We start from the raw sequence: 18,536 nt of genomic DNA on the forward strand, positions 1-18,536 counted from the left end.
CAATTATGGGAAATCCGATGTTGAAAAATTGCATAGAATGCAGAGAATGTGCAGAGAGATATAGACATAGGAAAGCACAGTACTTCCTTTAGTATTTAGTAGATAAAATAATTCTCTATCGAGATTGAACTTTTTAAATGATATCGTAGAGAAGCTATTTCTAACGCGCAGTGACAGCGCGTGTCGAACGAATGAAGGAAAAAGATGAATGACGAATTTGAAAGGAAAAACGAGGAGAAATATTTCGCAGCCAATTTCTACCGATTATCTTCGCGCAGACCTCGCAGTTTCTCGCGAACGGTTAATTTCCATGCTGCGATAAACAATTACCGAACTGCCAAGCTTTGCACGTACGACCATCATTATTTATTAGCCGCGCAATCAGTTGCATTTCATTAATTTGATACATCGCATAATCGTCCAACACGGTTACAAGCATAAGTCGGATTTACGAGCCGATTCAATTTGTTTAGAGCTTCCGTATTATATTACGAATTGCGTGTTCCACATCCTCGCATAACGCAACAGAGATTAATTTGCCGTAGGCTAACGTACATTATTACAATGGACGCATCAAATTTAACGCTGTGGGAATAGATAATCGAACGAATATTTCTCATCGTACTCGTTACAGGCGCTGCTGTATCCGCACACCGTGGCACTCGCATTTCCAACCTAACTCGTTCTCGTTTTCAACGTTCTTGCCATGCAACAGCTCGTCGAAACGCGCGACTAATCGTCGTGGCTTCTTTCGCAACATCACCGTCTCGTGAAAGCCGAGACGGGACACGCGAAAACGTATCAGCTCCGGCCGAAGCTGTTGTTTTTCTTCTCGTTCGATGTTTCAGAGCCGCCGGAGCCGAAGCGAACAGAACAGCCGTCGGAACGTGGACAAAGACAGATTTCTCGTGACTTGGCGCACCGCGAATTCTCCGCGAAATATTTTATTGTCGTGATTCAACGTGACCGCGACTTTGCGCTCCAGTCTGGCTGCTCTGTCGTTCGATCGACGCGAGGTTCTGCGCTCGATCCAATTCAACTGACGAGATTGAACGAGCGAGGCAGAGTGGCAGGGGGCTCTATTGCTCTCTGATTGGATCTTTCTTTGAATTTGTAATCTCTTGGCCTGAAATGACGAGTCTCACTCGTCATGGTAATTTCATCTCTCGGCCTGACACGACCAGTCGAACTTGTCGTGGTAATACAGCACCGACGATATACGTAGATCGATTCAATAACCAAGTTGCACTGGCCGCGTAAACAGAATGCAAGCGAATAGAAAAGATATTTTTATTATGAACACGAACTTACGTTCGACCATCGTTTCTCGATCACCTGCGAACGCTCATCATAACGAGGAACCAATTTACGTAAAAAGCAATTTATCGATACTTGGAAGTTGTGTATGGGAAATAATATCAGAAAGATGTCCACTCGTAGACGCTGTGATAACTCGAAGGTAGATCGCATTTTTCATTACATTTTCACACGTTTCTGAAAGTATGTTCGCCATCGCTTCTTCATTGACTTATTTGTGACGTAATATTCAATTAATGCAACAAATGCCTGCTTCAGCTCTATGTTTCCTTGCTTTATATCTGTTGAGAATTGTGACGTTGAGAAATAGGACGTAAACTCCGGTAAATATTTGAAATTAAATTCTATCATACACTCCCCATTTTTATCGTGAGATTCTTCAGCGTGGGTTTAAAGGACTATTCGTGTATTGTGGAAGAAAGTTTTGCTTAACCTTAGAATTATTCATCGATCTTTGATAATAACGTACAGAGCCAGTCTTATCGATATTCGAACACCACGGTACTCGAGAGATTATTGTTAAGAATTGTGGATCTTAATCGCCGAAATAAAAGTAAAGGAACGCTAAGGTTACGCTTAGAATTCATATTAAAATAGTTTTAGATTTATTTAATAAACGATTCCCAGGATCTTCGTCGATATACATTTGCACGCGTCTCGGCGCTCTCTTTGTCTCACCATCTTCCATACCACACTGCCAATGCAACTGTTACATTCGTCTGTTTTTCGAGACGCCGTGCACGCACATACTTCCACACACTCATATTCACATACGTGTGTCACTACTACGCGGCCAATCTAGTCTAACACACAAAATGATAAATATCTCAATAATATCCATAAAAATATGGATTTGTATAAAAATTCGCAGTATACGAAGTATAGAATGACGAATTAACTTAAACTTTAATTCTCAAGGCGGAAAACGCAAAAGAACGTCCGTTTTCTTCTTCTCTCTGCCTTCGCCACAATTTTACGAGCTTCGTCTCTATCTATAGTTTTCTGCCGGCGACGATATGAGAATCGTTGTCGAAATATAGAAGGGCGAAAATCGTTCAGAACGCGCAACGATGCTCCAAGACATTATTCCTTGGAAATATTTTAAAACGCTGTAACACGGCGTGTCGCGCTGCTAAATCTATTGGACCGTTAGTCGAGGTATAAAATGCGACAGCGTCGAAACAAACGCCATGTTAGAAATTAATGGAATCGGACAGTCTGCCACGTATTCCGTGGCACGACTGATTTTCTGGCGAAACAGACGAGAAAGAAAGAAATTCTTCTGATGAAATATTTCCAACATTCATACGGTTAACGAGAAAGTTACGATGGAAATTATACGGGAAGATGAAAATCGCGATTATTATAGGAATTTGGAAGTACAGACTCATTTTTTTTAAACAAAAATTTGCAATTTTTCATCGTTTCTATTACTCGATTCTAAAGTTCATCGTGGGCGAATTTCATACAAATTTACGAAGAATTAAATTTTCTGCTTTTCAATTATTGGAGTGGCAACCAAGTGATTGCGGATTTTATCAATACCACTTAATGACAAAACCCGCAATCACTTAGTTGCCAATAGTCACAGATTAATTCGAGATTGCTCCGAATTCTCGTGTAATTAATAGATTGAACAACCAGCTTACATAATTACGTAATACGAGCAGTACCAATGTGTAAGGGCTATTATGCGACTGCAAGAGGGTTGGTAATGTAGTATCGTGGACAAAAAGGCCTAAGAGATATCGGGTAAATCATGAACAATGTCGCGAGAGCCGAGACGCCGTCGGGCCAAATCAATGTGTCGTCGGTCCTTCGATCGAATAGTTTCGTAGAAAGGATCTACGTGATCCTGGCCACGAGCGGTTGCGGAACACGTGCGTGGTGAGCCTAAGAAAAGACAAAGGGATGCTAGAACGGTCGGTGTCAGTGGAGAAGCCAGAGGGTGTGAATCGACAAGTCAGAGAGTGCGAGTTGCGTTGTCGAGATAGTGTTGCTAGCGTCGTCGAGAGTTGCAAATTAATTATTGAGTTGTCCAGATTATAGTACGTTATCGCGATTAGTTCACGTTAAACAACCATCGTTCTTCTGTTTAATCAACATCTATACAATTCATTCATTGTAGATCATTGTAAATAAATTCGTCATAAATATAATAATAATATATTCTCGATAGTACAGTAATGTTCGAAGAGAAGAAGAAACGAGAAGGCAGAATGGCGTGTCTGACTACGTACGCGCCACTTCCACTTCCAGTCGTTCCACCTACAGACGTTTTCTTATTTCACTAGCGGTAGCAAGTAGCATCAGCCCGAACTCTGATCGATGAAACTGGCAGAATCTTTGCTCTTTTCCTAATCATTTTCAAGCGTCAATTTCGCCAAGATTCCACAATGCCATTGTCAGTGTTTCAAAATGATCTATGTACTACATACACGGTGTGTCGCGAATTCTCGACTAGAGAGCAACCGGTCAGGTCAAACCGATCGGTCGATATGGCGTACCTCGAATGAATTGACGCCCAAGGTGGAGGAAATTTAATAGATAGAGTGTTAGAGTGCACTGTATTTGCACTTGTTGTATAAAAGTACCGTGTGATGTTACGAACACGGCGGTGGTAAGATCTTGTTGAGAGTGAGGAGAATTTCACCCGCACGATACGATGTCCGATGATGAACTGTCCTCCTACGTTGCTGATTCTCCTTATCAGCCGTTAGGTTCCGTCTATCCATCGTGCCCTTCCGGCTGGTTTTTCCCCGGAGTTTTTTTACCTGACCTCATTAGGGTTATTAGGGTCACAGCTCGGGGACGACATGTAATTCGGAATTTCCTAAAAAAGGGAATGTGCCATAAACGGACGGCCAAAATTCCGAACACAGTGAGAGTGAAAACTGAATAAACGCTGAGAAAGAAAATCTACGGAATAGCCGTTACGCGTATGTTGAATAAATTAAAAATCGATCGAAAGGATATCAAGCGCAAATTAATACTAAAGACATAGATAAGAGAATATTACTCGAACCATATTTCCGAATCTGACTGTGACTCTATAGGAAAGAGAAAAAAAAAGAGAAACTCTTTCTTCGTTGAAATCATAAAACGATGGAAATATTGAGAACGAGCTAATAATTGTTATCGCGATTTAAACGAATAACGCGTATCACCCAACCGTTAATTGCTCCGATTTAAACTACCATTTCTTGTAACAACGATCCGTCGTAACGACGATCGATCGTCCGACGTTTGTATCCGAAACCGTGCAGAAACTAAGAACGAGATACGTATGCGGGGCATTGTTAAAACATTCAGTCGAAACAAGCTGGCAAGTGAGTGAAAAATGGCGACTCGGGGGATCGAGGGTGCTACAAATTGGCCACTTACGTTTCCGACAATTCCGCTGGCATTACTCTGCCCGAACGTGTACGGCAATTTCGGCCAAGCTGGACGGATGTGCCCGTTCGTCTCACGTTCCTTGCTGTTTTCCACACCGAAAACGCGATCCCCATCGCAACCACCGTTTTCTTATCCGACTTTAATCGACCTGCCCCGCGATCCGAGCTTCTCCAATCGTTGGACAATTAATGGCTCCCAGTCGAGTCGTTTGTGGTTGCAACTTGCGAGGGAGAACGACGAAATCGAAACCGTGCATTTAGAAATTGATCGTAACAGCTTGCAACGATTGTAGCTACAGCTTGGTCTATTCGAACGCAAGCCGCTTTGATTATTTCGCGTTTGCTGGAACAGTTGCGATGTTTATGTTGAGATATGTATAATTTTCTCTGCTGGACTAGGTTGAACGCGCAGTAAGGATACTTGTATTTGAGTACCAGTGTGTGGAAGTATACGGCGTCTCGAAAACAGATGGATGTAAACTGTTGAGTCGTTAGAAGCATCTGGAAGAGTCGTCGGTCAACAGTCGGGTATGGAAGAAAGTGCTGAGACGCGTGCAAATATGTATCGATAAATATAATAGAGATCGTCGATTAAATAAACGTATAACTATTTCAATATTAATTAAAAGTGTAAATTTTGTGTTCCTATAACATTATTTCGGCTTCAAAGACACAAAATTCTCAACAGTTTATCTTCGCCGAGTCTCCAAGTCGCACGATCATGGCTGACAGTACGTGAACTTGGTGAAAAATCGTATGCAGTAGGTTGTTTCTTTGTTCTTTAAGAGTTTCCTTCGTTTTAGAAGGAAATAATAGACGCACGATTGTTTTTGTTTTATATTATTTTATCGAATTACCTGGGCTCAATTTTGTAGCAATGGAACAAAAGAATAGGAGAAGAATAGAAGCGAAAAACCTTTCGTGGAAGGATAAGAAAATGTAAAATTTTGTTCTATCGCTGCTCGGTATTGATAGTGGCACAACTAAAAGCGTGTAAGCTTCAAAGGCTTTTTAACGTGTACATTTTTGACAATGCTAGATACAGACCATCTTAACGTACCTTCTGTGGACAAACCGATGGAATTATAAATATGTCGTTTCACGTGATAAAACATAGCGTAGACCTTGTATGCGATAAAAGCAAATTTGAAATTTTGTGAAAGTTGCGTGACCATGTTTGCCGAATAGCATACTATGGCTCGTTTTCAAGAAAATCAAGTTTAAAAATTCGTCAAGTATGCTCGAACTTGGCAACTGGATACGAGCGAGCAATCGATAGGAGGCTGCTCTACATGCAAAAATAAGTAGAAAGTGGGAATAAAATTTTTCCACTCGAAGATGAATTTTCAAATCTATTCGTCCCGGAAACGAAGCGCAAACGCAAACAAATTTCATTCTACGATTTTCGATTTGTTCTCGCTCGTGGAATAACGTCCTGTCGATTATATACATACTCCAGCTGTGTCCAGAACTAGCCACGTTCAAGTATACTCGATGAATTTTCAAACTCGATTGCCTCGAAAAGGAAGCATCGCGCGAACAAAATTTTATTAATTTGTATTTTCTTATTTTTTCACAAAGAATGCTTACTGTTTCTTTCGTTTTATGAGGAAATAATAAACGCACAACGTTTTTTCTTTTATATTATTTTCGTACGATCCGTTTTGTTCTGTTGAGATAAACACCGCGACATTTCACAGACTTGGTTTCACGTTCGTGCGAAGGTGCATTGTTGTAAAAGACACGTTTGCGAAGGAAATACACTTTCCGGACAACCTAATACGTGTTATCGAGCTGCACCCTGTACAACGCGAATGTTAGGAACGTCGACGAGTATTGGAGAAATTTTTCAGATTTTTTTAATGACCCAGCATGGTACAAAAATTAGACGAAAATGACTCGGTTCATAGAGTGCAAAATGGTACGTTTACCTGCGGAGAGTTAGAGCTATAAGTTTGTCCCAGTCGCGTGATACACCCCGTTTAGAACCAACTTTTCTCCTCGAGGAAGATCGGAAGAATAAATTCCAGCTTGCTTGGTCCCCAGATGCAAACTCTAGACATCGGTTTTCAAGCAATTCGCGGATAGTTAGCTCACAGGTGATCGCTTTTCTCGCGTGATAGGTGGAAAAACCGAAGGCCGTTTTCTATTCAGCGGGCTTTCTTATGCATAATGGATCAGCTCCCAGAAAGGATCACGGGAAAAGTATAATTGTCGGCGCGATTGCTCGCGAGGAAAATGAGGTCTAATTCCGTTTAAAAGCGTGGAATTATCTATTCTCGAAAGTAAAAACCAGCAGATTCATCGCCACCTGCGAACTGTGCATTGGCAGATAATTGGTGAAACGTGCGAGTAATTTTTCCACTTTCTCTGCCTGTAGAAGCTTTCGTCGTACAATCGCATACGTGTACGTCGCGTTAGAAGGTTAGAAAAATTGCAAGAATTATCTGAAAAACGAATTTAATATTATTTAATTTAATTTAGTATTTGATATTAATTGCAAGTTTTGCTCGACTTTAACGCGTGTCTTGAACACGTGCCCTATATTCGAGTGTTATTATTCTTTGTTATTATCACATTATATTTATAAAAGATATGCACGAGATTTTGCTAAGGAATAACCAAAAGAACCTATTTTACGTATACAACATTTATGTATATGCTTAAGTATGTATACATTTTAGGCATAATTTCGCTATTGATAATAAGAACATTTCTTGGATGATAGGATTGGGACAAAATTTGCTTGTGTAAAATTTATATTTTCATTACGTTATTACAGTATACTAATTACTTTGTAAATTGTTGAACATTCATGCAATGTTCTCTGTCAAATATTTTTTTATCCTCGTATATATATATATATTATATTTTTATTATAATGCATGACGCAAAGCATAAATTCTACGCTATAGGAATTCCGTATCGTACAAAATTTATGATTCATAGATAATATGAAAACATGTTATTTATTGCAAAAGATAGTACGGATGCTATTGTAATTCTTCATCGCATTATGCAAAATATATCGCGTACAAAATGCAAACAAATTCATATTTACATATTCACCAATATATTATTAAAAATTTATGAATTTCTTGTTAAATGTGCATTCACCAATCTATATAAATCGACAGCAATATTTTACAGTGAAATGCAGACATTTTAAACCATAGTTTTATGTTGGAATTAATTTTAAACTTAGCAAATATCATCGACCTTGGTTATTTAATCGGATTTAACATTATCGCTATTATTGCAAATTTAATAACAACCCTAGTCCGAAATACGTAGAAATCGTTACCTCGTCTAAAATAATACTACTTTTTAGAGTTCTAAAACTAATTAACAGTCTGTTGTATTCTGCGAAAATTAGACTCGTTCGTCGTATTTGAGATCATTATTTAAGCATAATCGACGCTATCTTTAATGTTTAAATCTCATTAATGAAAATCAACGTTCATTGACGTCAATGTGTATCATTTAATTTCAATATTTATGTACGCGTCGTCCTGAAACGTGACGTAACAGAGCAAGGGATAGCAGCGAAGCTAGCAAATAGCCAAGAAATCAGTGACAAGTGAAAATTGGTCGGCATTTCCGGATTCCAAGTTCCGCCCACATTGTCCTGCCTAACAACAGATTTGCTGTGTAAAACTTTGTCAAAGATCTGGACCTAACAGTTGCCTGGCTGTCAAAGCCATTGATTACGTGTAGCATACTGTGAGTTTATACGTCGATATCTATCGAGGACGAAGGAATAGTAAGACGTGCAAGTACGTACTGTATGTAGGAGAGTTAAAAGTTGATTTATGTAATTATAGCTCCCGAATGTAACGATAACAGGATGAAACGAAAGCGGAAAATAAAGGGGAAGCAAGAAAATCAGAGGAGAAATGCTCTACAAACAATTTTACGTAGAACGTTACTTCTATTCGACGCTATAAATCAGAGGGATCCAATTATTCCGCATAAAACTCGTTCAACATCGTTAACCACGTCTCTGCATCCTCCTGCGCATTCTTCCGTTAATTAAAATTATTTTCGACAGCCTGACATTTTTCAATTATCCTACACCTCCACTTTCAATTTATCTGGAAAAAAAGATATATAGAACGAAAAGGGAAGGAAGAAAAGAACAAAGGGAAAGAAACAAAAGAACAAGCTTCCAGCCGAGCTGTCTATAAAAATGAACTTTAAATCGTTACTCGTCGGTGTCTTTCTCTCTGTTTCAATTTACCCAGATTCGCCAAGTGTAAAGATGAGGGACGAAACGATTGGATCGCGACAGAGGCGCTATGCACGTACACAGATACTCGCATTAATATTCGGACACCGGGCCATCTCCGTAGTGTGATATTTTTAAGATTTCGATATCTCGTCGAATGTTCTCAGAACGCAAGAAAAATGGCTGCAATGCAGTAGAAACGTGAGTGGAATATTTCAGGAATTTGCGAGTTACACCCGGCGTTGGATTAAATTTCACTTAATTACGATATTATGCAGATCGTGAAAGTTCCAGGAATCGAACATTTCCAGCAGCTAATCCAAACAAAGTGTTCGTACATTTGATATTCTAATTCTAAGTTATTCGGATGACCCAAATGGGAACAGGCTGGCAAGAAATCATAATTATTTTTTCAATTAGAAGAGGTTTCAATTTAGAACGGTGCACGAAAAGTTTCAAGCTTTTAGGAAGCTTTCGAGTAATCCAGAAAATATATTCATCTAAATCTACTTTTAGATCGTTGATAAGACCGCACCATTGAGACTCGAACGAACAGAGTTCGATATTTTCGAGGTACACGATTTTCGTCATTCGCTATACAAAATTATTAAACTATCTTTTTAACAAAGAGACAATAGTTTACACGCGCTTTAACTACCATATTATCGAGTAGAACTCGTTCAACAACGTATACACAGTGGCTATAAAACGTACTAATGCACGCTCTTCTGTTCCAATGAAGCCAGTTCTTTTCTTTTTTTTTCTTTTTCTACCAAACTGTACGTTTCACTTTGAAAGTTTGCTGAAATTTTCGAGAATCACGCGAAGATTAAACGATATACCCGAACCTAATTAATTAGTACGCGAACTAACTACACCGATAGATAAGACAATAGTGTGCCGGCTACTTCTCGCAGCCACACGCTAGTTTCTCATGCAACCGAACGCTTACCTCTGACCAACGTAAGAATCCCAAGAGGCATCACGAGCACAGCGACCAACAGATCCGTGATCGCCAGGCTCATCAGGAAGTAATTGGTGACGTTTTGAAGTCGCCTTTCCCTGGCGATAGCCAGGCAGACCAAAATATTGCCAGCAGCGGTGCCCAGGACCAACACCAGAGCTAACATAGCCCACCAATTATTCAAACCGTCGACGTCGACATCCAGACCTGTTCCGTTCACCGATTCGCCATCCAAATCGGTGTCGTTGAGTACCGCAGACACGGCGAATCGGGAACCTTCGCAGAGCACGCCGCTGTCGTTGGCGAACAGCAAAAGGTCCTCGTAGCAGGTATCGACCACGGCCTCGTAAGGATCCGCGCGACCGATCGTTGGCGTCGACGAGCCGATCATCGCTGAAAACGGCTGATCTAGGAATTTCTTGCCTCTACTCGCTGCACGACACCGCTGGCATCTGCGACCGCGTCTTCTTGCTTCTCCGTCTTCTTTGGCTAATCCATCGGATCGTGCACGTGCTGATTTCTCTAGAGGGATGTTTGTTTTCTTTCGTTAGTCTTCGTGAATTTCGAACGTCATCTCTATCTTTAGTTTTTGAATAAATTTATGAAAATCGATGGATTCCTCTTGGATCACCATCTTCTGCCGATGGTGACTGCTTTGGTTCTCAAGTTGATCGTGATATCGGTTCGGTCGTAACAGCTAGAACCTCGATGCACATTTATTTATGAATTACTATTAGCCGATCGTCGCGCGTTTTATGGGAGATTTGACGGTGCAGAAATGTACGCGAGTAGCATGAAGAGATAGACGCCATTTCGTCATTTTATTTTCAAAACGAACGAAGAGTTCTTACCATTGCGGAACGCGAAGCAAGGATTTTAGTTAGATTTTCTAACAACAAGCGAAAGGTTTGATCGATGATTTCGTTAATTGCGTGCGTCTTCGACCTGCTTTTCGTAGAATTATCGAGGTTCTATCGTAAATGGAGAGGAAGGAGAGATTTCAAGCAAAGTGCAACATTTAAATTACTCGGACTGTTTAACTTAACGTTAACAGTCGACCGTTCTTTTGATAATTGTGTTAGGTATTAAGGAAATTTCATTGGCTTTTCACGCTGTTGTACTTATGTTTCTATATATTCGTTTTCTATGCTAATTCGTAATACAGTGAGCATTATTGTGCTCCTATGTCTACCCTCTCTATGTATAATAACGTAAATACGAATATGAATTTATACGAATTTAAATAAATCATCTTCCCTGTAATTTATCAATCTTTTTCCATATAAACTCGTCGTTTTTGTTTTCGTTGAGATTACGTCGTCTTCAACTTTGATATATTTTTCGTCTGCAGAGCGTAGTTGCGAATCGAAGTGGATTGTAATCAGAAGAGAAGGTTCATTGTCTTCGAAGAGAGAACAGGGGCGACATATCATGGCAAAAGATGCTAAGAGTATCAGAAATTGCAATAAAATTAAGATTCTCCTACAACGAGTTCCATGTAGCTGGTGCTTCTTTCTGCTGGTAACGTTTCCTTCTTTGAAATATCATTTTCTTTATAATTGACAGTTTACATTTTCACGTGAAATGTGTCATCTATTTATTTCATTGTCGATACACAATTATCATTGATACGTATTTTACTTTTAAATTATAAATAGTTGATTAATATGTCGCGTGAATTCGATCCAATTAATACTACGATATCATCGTTATACTGCATAATATCGCTAAGGTAAACTGACATATTTTGTTCTATCGCTTTATTATCTGCTACTGTAATGATATTAAACAATTAATATTATCAAACAAAACAAAATCCCCTATTATCTCACATCTGCATCTCGTATTATTTTACTCTCAAGCGTTGACTCGCTATCACACGATCGAATGAACAAAAGGATACTTGTTATCGAAATTGATCACTTTCTAGGAACGTTAAAAAATATTTTCGCCAATTATTTCTAACATACGATACAAATATCCACCTCTAGCTACAAAATAGCGTTTGAATCTTTTAATTTCATCCATTTGTTACCAAGTTACGATTATGTGAAGTTCCAATTTTGTTCCAAAAATCTGCTCTCTTCATACGTCGACTGCATTTTTACAATTTTCCGATCATGTTGCCGATAAAAAAAGGATTGTATTTTCATAATTTCTTGGAACCTACAGAACAACGTCCTACAAATATTTATGCTACCTGAGCTATGCAAAACCGTCTTCCACCATCCATCAAAATTTTGTCACCTATTTATGGGATACGTATATCTCATAAGTATCAAACATACTTAGCTAAATAGTATTTCGATTCGATTTAAAACATGCCTGATGCAACGAAACGGTGGAACTCTTTTCAACAAGGTAAACATTGCTCGTATAGATATCGCTGGCAGCTAAACTGAAGCAGCTTCCATCGTTAATTGCGGGTTAAATGTCGCGTTAACGCTAGTCCTCGACGAGTTAATTTGACGGGCATCTAGTTGCAGCAACGTTTCCGAATACGCGTAATCGAGCGTACAGTCGGATAAATTGGCGCAGAAACGTGTTGTCACGATACGACATCGTATCGTTTGCTTTTGCACAAACTTCGCGTGGATCGAATACCGAGCCACCAATATAAATTCAAATAGGATAGCAGCAAGTCATCAGAGACAACAAGCTTGCCCGTAGTGGAACTACTCGCGAAAACGCGATTGATTCCCGTTTCCATTTTCCGATCGCGCGGCTCCGATCGTCGCCGGTGTGACAATGTCGCTCTGACCGACCAAACTTTCATCGTCGAGTCCTCCTTTTGCTTGTCTATCGATCCGTCAAACACATCCAACCGTTTGCCAGAGAACTCACTTTCCAACTCGTTGAAATATTTACGTCCAGTCATTTCGTCGAGATCGCTCTATTTCTCATACGATCTTCGTAAAATTGTAGCCAACGAATTGTCCTTCGTAATTGAAATGCACGACGTTCAAACGAAATTCGCCGATACGCGGCGGTGCGGTGCTAACGAAAGGCACAAGTCTCAACGGGACAAGTCATTTTGCCGAGATTCGAAATGTACTACGAGCGAGAATTATTCCGTCGTTTCCGACAACGCCACTGTCCAGTCGTTTCGCGTGAACTTCGCCGAGGTCTCACTCGCGGCACAATAGCAACAACGGACTTGACGTGTTTCCGGTGTTTCCGGAAAATTTCCTTTGGCTTCGCTGTGGCGTTTTACGAAACAAAGTTACGTACGAAGCGCCATATCGCTACAAGTAGCTCGTATTCGAACGGAACGAGAATATTCAACGAGTAGGTTACCGGGGCAAATTGATACAGGGCCAGGTTGATGCGGATAGAAATTATCTCGATACACTGCGTGTACCATGTGCTCGATTATGTCGAATTGCGCTTATCGAATACTTAGTACCACACAGTGTGTACATTTCATTTTCATCCAGTTGTATACGCAGTGTCGAAATAATTGTTCTCTGGATCAACGTGGCCCTGTATCAACTTGCCTAGGTCTCACCAAACTTGATCGATCATTTTCCTTGTCCTCAGCTTGTTTCACGATACAGCTCACCTATAGTCTTGAACGAGGCTACTGGCAAACTATTTTATTACTTCAATGTACCACTCGTGGATATTCCCACGTCGAACTTGGCTTCTAGGATTTCGTAGAAACGTTTACTTTGTAATCGAAGAATCTGCCAAAGCGTTCAAGATAAACTACACTCTGTAGCTGATGATTTCTAGCGCAAGGAGTTCATTTTTGTCACAGGTTCTACCGCTTCGTAGCGTTAGACTGTAGAATTGTAGTTGGCGATAAGTTTATTTCCGTCAACGTGTGCCTTTCTTGACGCAAACCTGACGACCCATTCAAAATCACCCAGTCGCGAAAGAGACATTTCCGACTTGTTTAAAAATCTAAAATTCTGTTATCTTCTGTTACTATCGATGAGCTTGTAGTACATTCTTATCGCAGGTCAATGAACACACTTTCTTCTTTCGCTTCTCAATGAACTTACATTTTCGTATGTGCGAGAAATCGACGCTAAGAAACATCGTTCCTTTCGTAGCACCTGTCCCCTATCAGGAAGATTTCAGCGCAAAAACGACACCCAAAACGCACCATTCTTCGCTCTCAATTTATTTCGAAAACTAAGCAACCAGCAGGAAAGTTGACCGTAGGACGCGATGGAACGTACATTTCTGAGGAGAGCGTAGAAAGAACTGAAAAGTCACGTTCTGTTTCTCGTACGAAAGCGAAACGGTTTGGTAAAACACGCGACGGCGACAGTATGACGTATGTATGCAGCGATGATGTACGATACTGTGCTGGAAGCATAGTAATTTATAGATTCGTTTCGAGCGCGTAAAAATCTACGAGATTCATCGATCAGAGATCGAAAGAAAGTTAAAATTCGAGATGATAGTAGCGTAAGCCAGTCCGCTGTTGGTCTTCGCGAAGTAACGTTTTGCGTTTATCACTATAAAATATCGAAATTTACTTCGATATCATATATATGTCGATTTTTATCAGAAATAAATTTCGAAACTGGCCAGTTTATTTTCCCTCTCTCTCTCTCTCTCCAGGTTTCTATACATCCTGATTCGTGCGATCAAAGATTCCTCGCTACTTCCAATTTCGGTTATATTGCTAGTTCCTCTCAATTAATTGTTTACACCTAATCGCCATATTCCTCTAAACAATTTTACTGTTTTATCGAATCGATCTTGGCGATCACGATACATCTCTCATAATTATGGCTGTTATAAAGATCTGTACGAGTTATTAAAGCAGTGCACCTCCATCGATTTCCGTGTAATCGGCTTACGTGGAAGCAAATTGACGTCAATACTTGCGGAGGAACGAAATCGATATCGACCCGTTAAGAGAGCAAAACGTTGCCTGGACGGGAAAATTTTCGGCATCTATCGATGCACGCGGTGAGAACGTCCGTTGGCAGCGTGCTATCAACCCAACGTTTTCCGATTGCCGGCCGGAAAAGCCGTAGATCCATCCGCAGAAAGGGTTATCCTTCATTGCCACGAGCAGACTCTCGGCTGCATCAACCGACCTACGTGGTTATACAGGGCGGCCCGTTATTGATTGTACCAGGCCGAAGAACATGATTCTTTGAGAAAAAGAAAAACGAAATTGGTGGAGAATCTAAAACAAAATTCTTTTTCCACGCAGTTTCCACTCTTCTGCTTCATCTATCAAATGCACGGACATTTGTCTCGGAATTAACGTGATGTCTGATCCGCTTGCGTTTGAAAAGACGTCGAAAATCTAAAATGAAATACGTAAAACACCTTCTCCGACAGATCTTTGACTTTTTTCCTAAATTTATCGAATATATCGGTGTTCTTTTATTTTTTTTTTTTTTTTTTTTTTTAATTCTAATCGAAGGAAAGAAAACGACAGGCGAACATCATCGAGATCCATCTATCGTAAAGGTAATTTAAACGGCCACGATGACTCGTAAAAATATAATAACTCGAACGTTCGACTCTCACGATCGAACGATTGATCGGAAAGCAGCGCAGTTCGTTTCCTAGCGTACGAAAAACACGAAACCCAACGTTGTAACAATGCTCATTCTCTCCCGGAATGACGTGCATCGGTGCAATTTTCTCTGGGCGGTTTTGTGTTACGGATGAGAATAAACGAGTTCAATTTATTATCATCTCGGCAGAGAAACGAGGCACAGCTCGGTGGGATTAATTTATTAGCGGGCAATGTGGAGTTTGAATATTCACGAGTAGCAGGACGAAAAACTCTCGAGCCTTGTGGCTCGAGATAACCCGATATCTCGACCCGGTGCAATCGGTCGCCCGCAGGGCAATTCAAATTAAATCGTAACAGTTGTGCTGCTGGAAAGCCGACAAGGAAACCTTCGTTAACGCGAGCAAACGACGATTACAAGTGTTTGACGATTTATTAATAGACGAGTGGCAGCTGGATAGCTAGAGCTTTGTGACGAAAGTGGCATTTTGTGTAATACGCTGCTATAACGCAAAGAAGCAGAAGAGAAAGAAAGGCGTAGAAAAATTTCTGAAGGGAACGTACGTGAGATAACGAGAGATTTCTTATGGTTGGATCGAACATTAACGACAAAATCAATATTTTATTGATAGTAAAATTGAATACATGTTCGTGGTATAGCTGTAGTTTAAGGAGCGAAAGATGATCTCTTATAATAGCAAACTAAATTTTACTTTGATAGAACGATTCTTTCATTTTCAGGAGATTCGTCCAAGTTGTATTTGTATAATATTTCCCAGGACACTTAATACACGAAATTAAAAATTACGCTTAATACACGTAAATTAAAACGAACGTATTTCACCATTTGGATATTTCAACGCGTACTTTAAAAAATCACTTGCAGAGATATAGAACGCAAAGATATTCGATATTCTATGGAAGAACATAAATTTCTCAAATAGAATTTTTTTCAGCGAGAAAGAAAAAACTGTATAATTATATTTCGAAACGTTATATCTCATGGAACAATGAAACTTTTTTCAAAGAAAAGTTCTCGCGTTACCAATCAAGCGATTAATAATCGAATCTTATCTGGAGTAACGCGCGAAAGAGTAGATCTTTCTTATCAAGAAGGGTGGAACCTTGGCCTCTCCCGCTAGGGGATGCTGCCAACCCTTTCCTCCGCTCTTCTTCGTTCCTTTCCTAAATCAATTATGTAATTATTCTCCAAATAAAACCCCCAATGGAGCCTGCAATTCTGTAACGTTCCAACCTTAAATTCCCCAAAAGAACTAAATTTTCATTACGAACTTCTACCTCCGTAGAAACTTGCACACACTCTGTCTCTCTCTCTCCCTCTCGTTGCTCTAAAAACCAGCCTAAATTTAATTTACGATCAATTTCGATTCGCCTTGTTCGATCTGCAACCAATTAACAGGATCCTTCAACGCACAAAAACGTGGACATTTTCTTACCCCGTGCAAAAACCGCCCTAAATTTAATTTACGATTAATCGACAATTTCGACTCAACTTCTTCTATCTCCTACCAATTTCCAGGCAACCCCTAACGTAGTATAACAAACACGTTCGTAATACCGCGTCGACATCGACGTAGAAAAATCTGCAAACTCTCTCTCCTTCCTCTGACAATCATCTTACGTTTAATTTACGATCAACGATTTCGATTCACCTTCTTCGATCTGCGATCGATCAACAGGCAGCCATTAACGACAGCCACCGAAGCAATTTTTCTTCGATTTCACAGCACCGCGCACAAACACACAAACGCACACACGCGCGCGCGCGACTATTTCTTCGCAACTTCGTAACTTGACAAGTGTTTTCGAATTTCAGTTAAACACTTTCACGACGGAATCGAGAACGTAACGCACAGACAGACAAACAGACAGACAGATAGACAGACACACGTGCACACAACACGCGAATTTCAACACGAATCTGAACGAATCACAGAAGAAACTTCGAACGACCACTCACTCGCCACAATTCCATCGAACGATCCTCGGCTTCGCGACGTGCCGCGCGCGAAACACGTGTCTCGCGACTGCTCCGGCCCGAACTTCCGGTTCACGGTGCTCCGCGTTCTCTGCGAAGCTTAAGGGCGGCCGCGGCTCGGGGCTGGTTCGCGCGGAATTTCGCGAGGGTTGGCGAGAGGAGCCGCGCGACGGCCGACGATCTACTGAGGCGACGTTATCGCGGATACTACTAGCCCACTGGCCCTCATTCCTCGCAGCGCCCCTTCTTTCCGGCGGCGTGCTTCACCCCCCGTGCTTCGTCCAACCCTGATCGCGGTCCTCTTGCTGGATATAACCGCTTTTCCAGCTGTACGCACGCGCCACATCGCCACGGACGGCCCACCGTCGCGACGACACAGACCGCGGACACCTGTTCGTGCCGGCGTTTCACAACTTTCGTTTATGTTGGGCTGATCTTGAGAATTTTATCGTCGCATCCTGCACATTCTCCCTTCTGTAGAATTTCTGTAGAATCGTTCTTTTTGGCGCCACTTTTACGACACGTTGATTAATTCTTAACGACGGACAGTTCGTTTACTGACAGTCGTCTTTAGGACGACGGAATATTCGCCGAAATGTAGCAACGACAGAAACGCTACGTACAATACGATTTCAAATAGCTACGATCGAGTATTTTTACGGTGCGGATGACATTTTGAAAATTTGTTGCACCACACCCACGTCGACGTATTTATGAAACGTTTGTACGAGTTTTCGGATACTTTCACCGACAATGTATTTAAAATTGTATTGGCGTTTGTATTAGGTTGTCCGGAAAGTGTCTTTCTTCCACAGACACGTCTTTTACAACAACGCGTCTTTATACAAACATGAAACCTAATCTGTCGAACGTTGTGATTTTTATCTTGATAAGACAAAATGGACCATACGTAATTCGATAAAATAATATAAAACGGAATATGTTGCGCAGCCATTATTTCCTTATAAAACGAAAGAAACTTTTCGGGCGACCCAATACGTACGCTACGAAGGAATGAAGCGATTGGGATCTTTCACGAGCCGCACCAAAACGTTTCAGTGCGTTTTTACATCTCGGAGAAGAAGCTGGCTGCTGAAACGAATACCCGGGAAACTCCGCAAGAGAATTTCTTTTAGACAGCT

General features: G+C 40.7%; 1 protein-coding gene across 3 annotated transcripts in view; it reads right to left on the reverse strand.

The window, feature by feature from the left end:
- LOC122571385 (5-hydroxytryptamine receptor 1A) overlaps window positions 1–17,552 on the reverse strand; it is a 121,212-nt gene extending 103,660 nt beyond the window's left edge. The window contains exons 1-2 of one of the 3 annotated variants that reach the window (XM_043735058.1): window positions 17,069–17,552; window positions 9,893–10,426 (exon numbers count right to left, since the gene is read on the reverse strand). In XM_043735058.1, coding sequence (XP_043590993.1) covers window positions 9,893–10,295 — 403 coding nt within the window. In that variant the 5' untranslated portion in view covers window positions 10,296–10,426; window positions 17,069–17,552. Of the gene's footprint in view, window positions 1–9,892; window positions 10,727–17,068 lie in introns of those variants that run through there. The other 2 variants (XM_043735059.1, XM_043735060.1) reach the window with 2 other exon arrangements.
- Window positions 17,553–18,536: the final 984 nt, after the last annotated feature.

Source organism: Bombus pyrosoma, linkage group LG10, assembly GCF_014825855.1.
Source record: "Bombus pyrosoma isolate SC7728 linkage group LG10, ASM1482585v1, whole genome shotgun sequence".
Taxonomy (NCBI): Eukaryota; Metazoa; Arthropoda; class Insecta; order Hymenoptera; family Apidae; genus Bombus; species Bombus pyrosoma.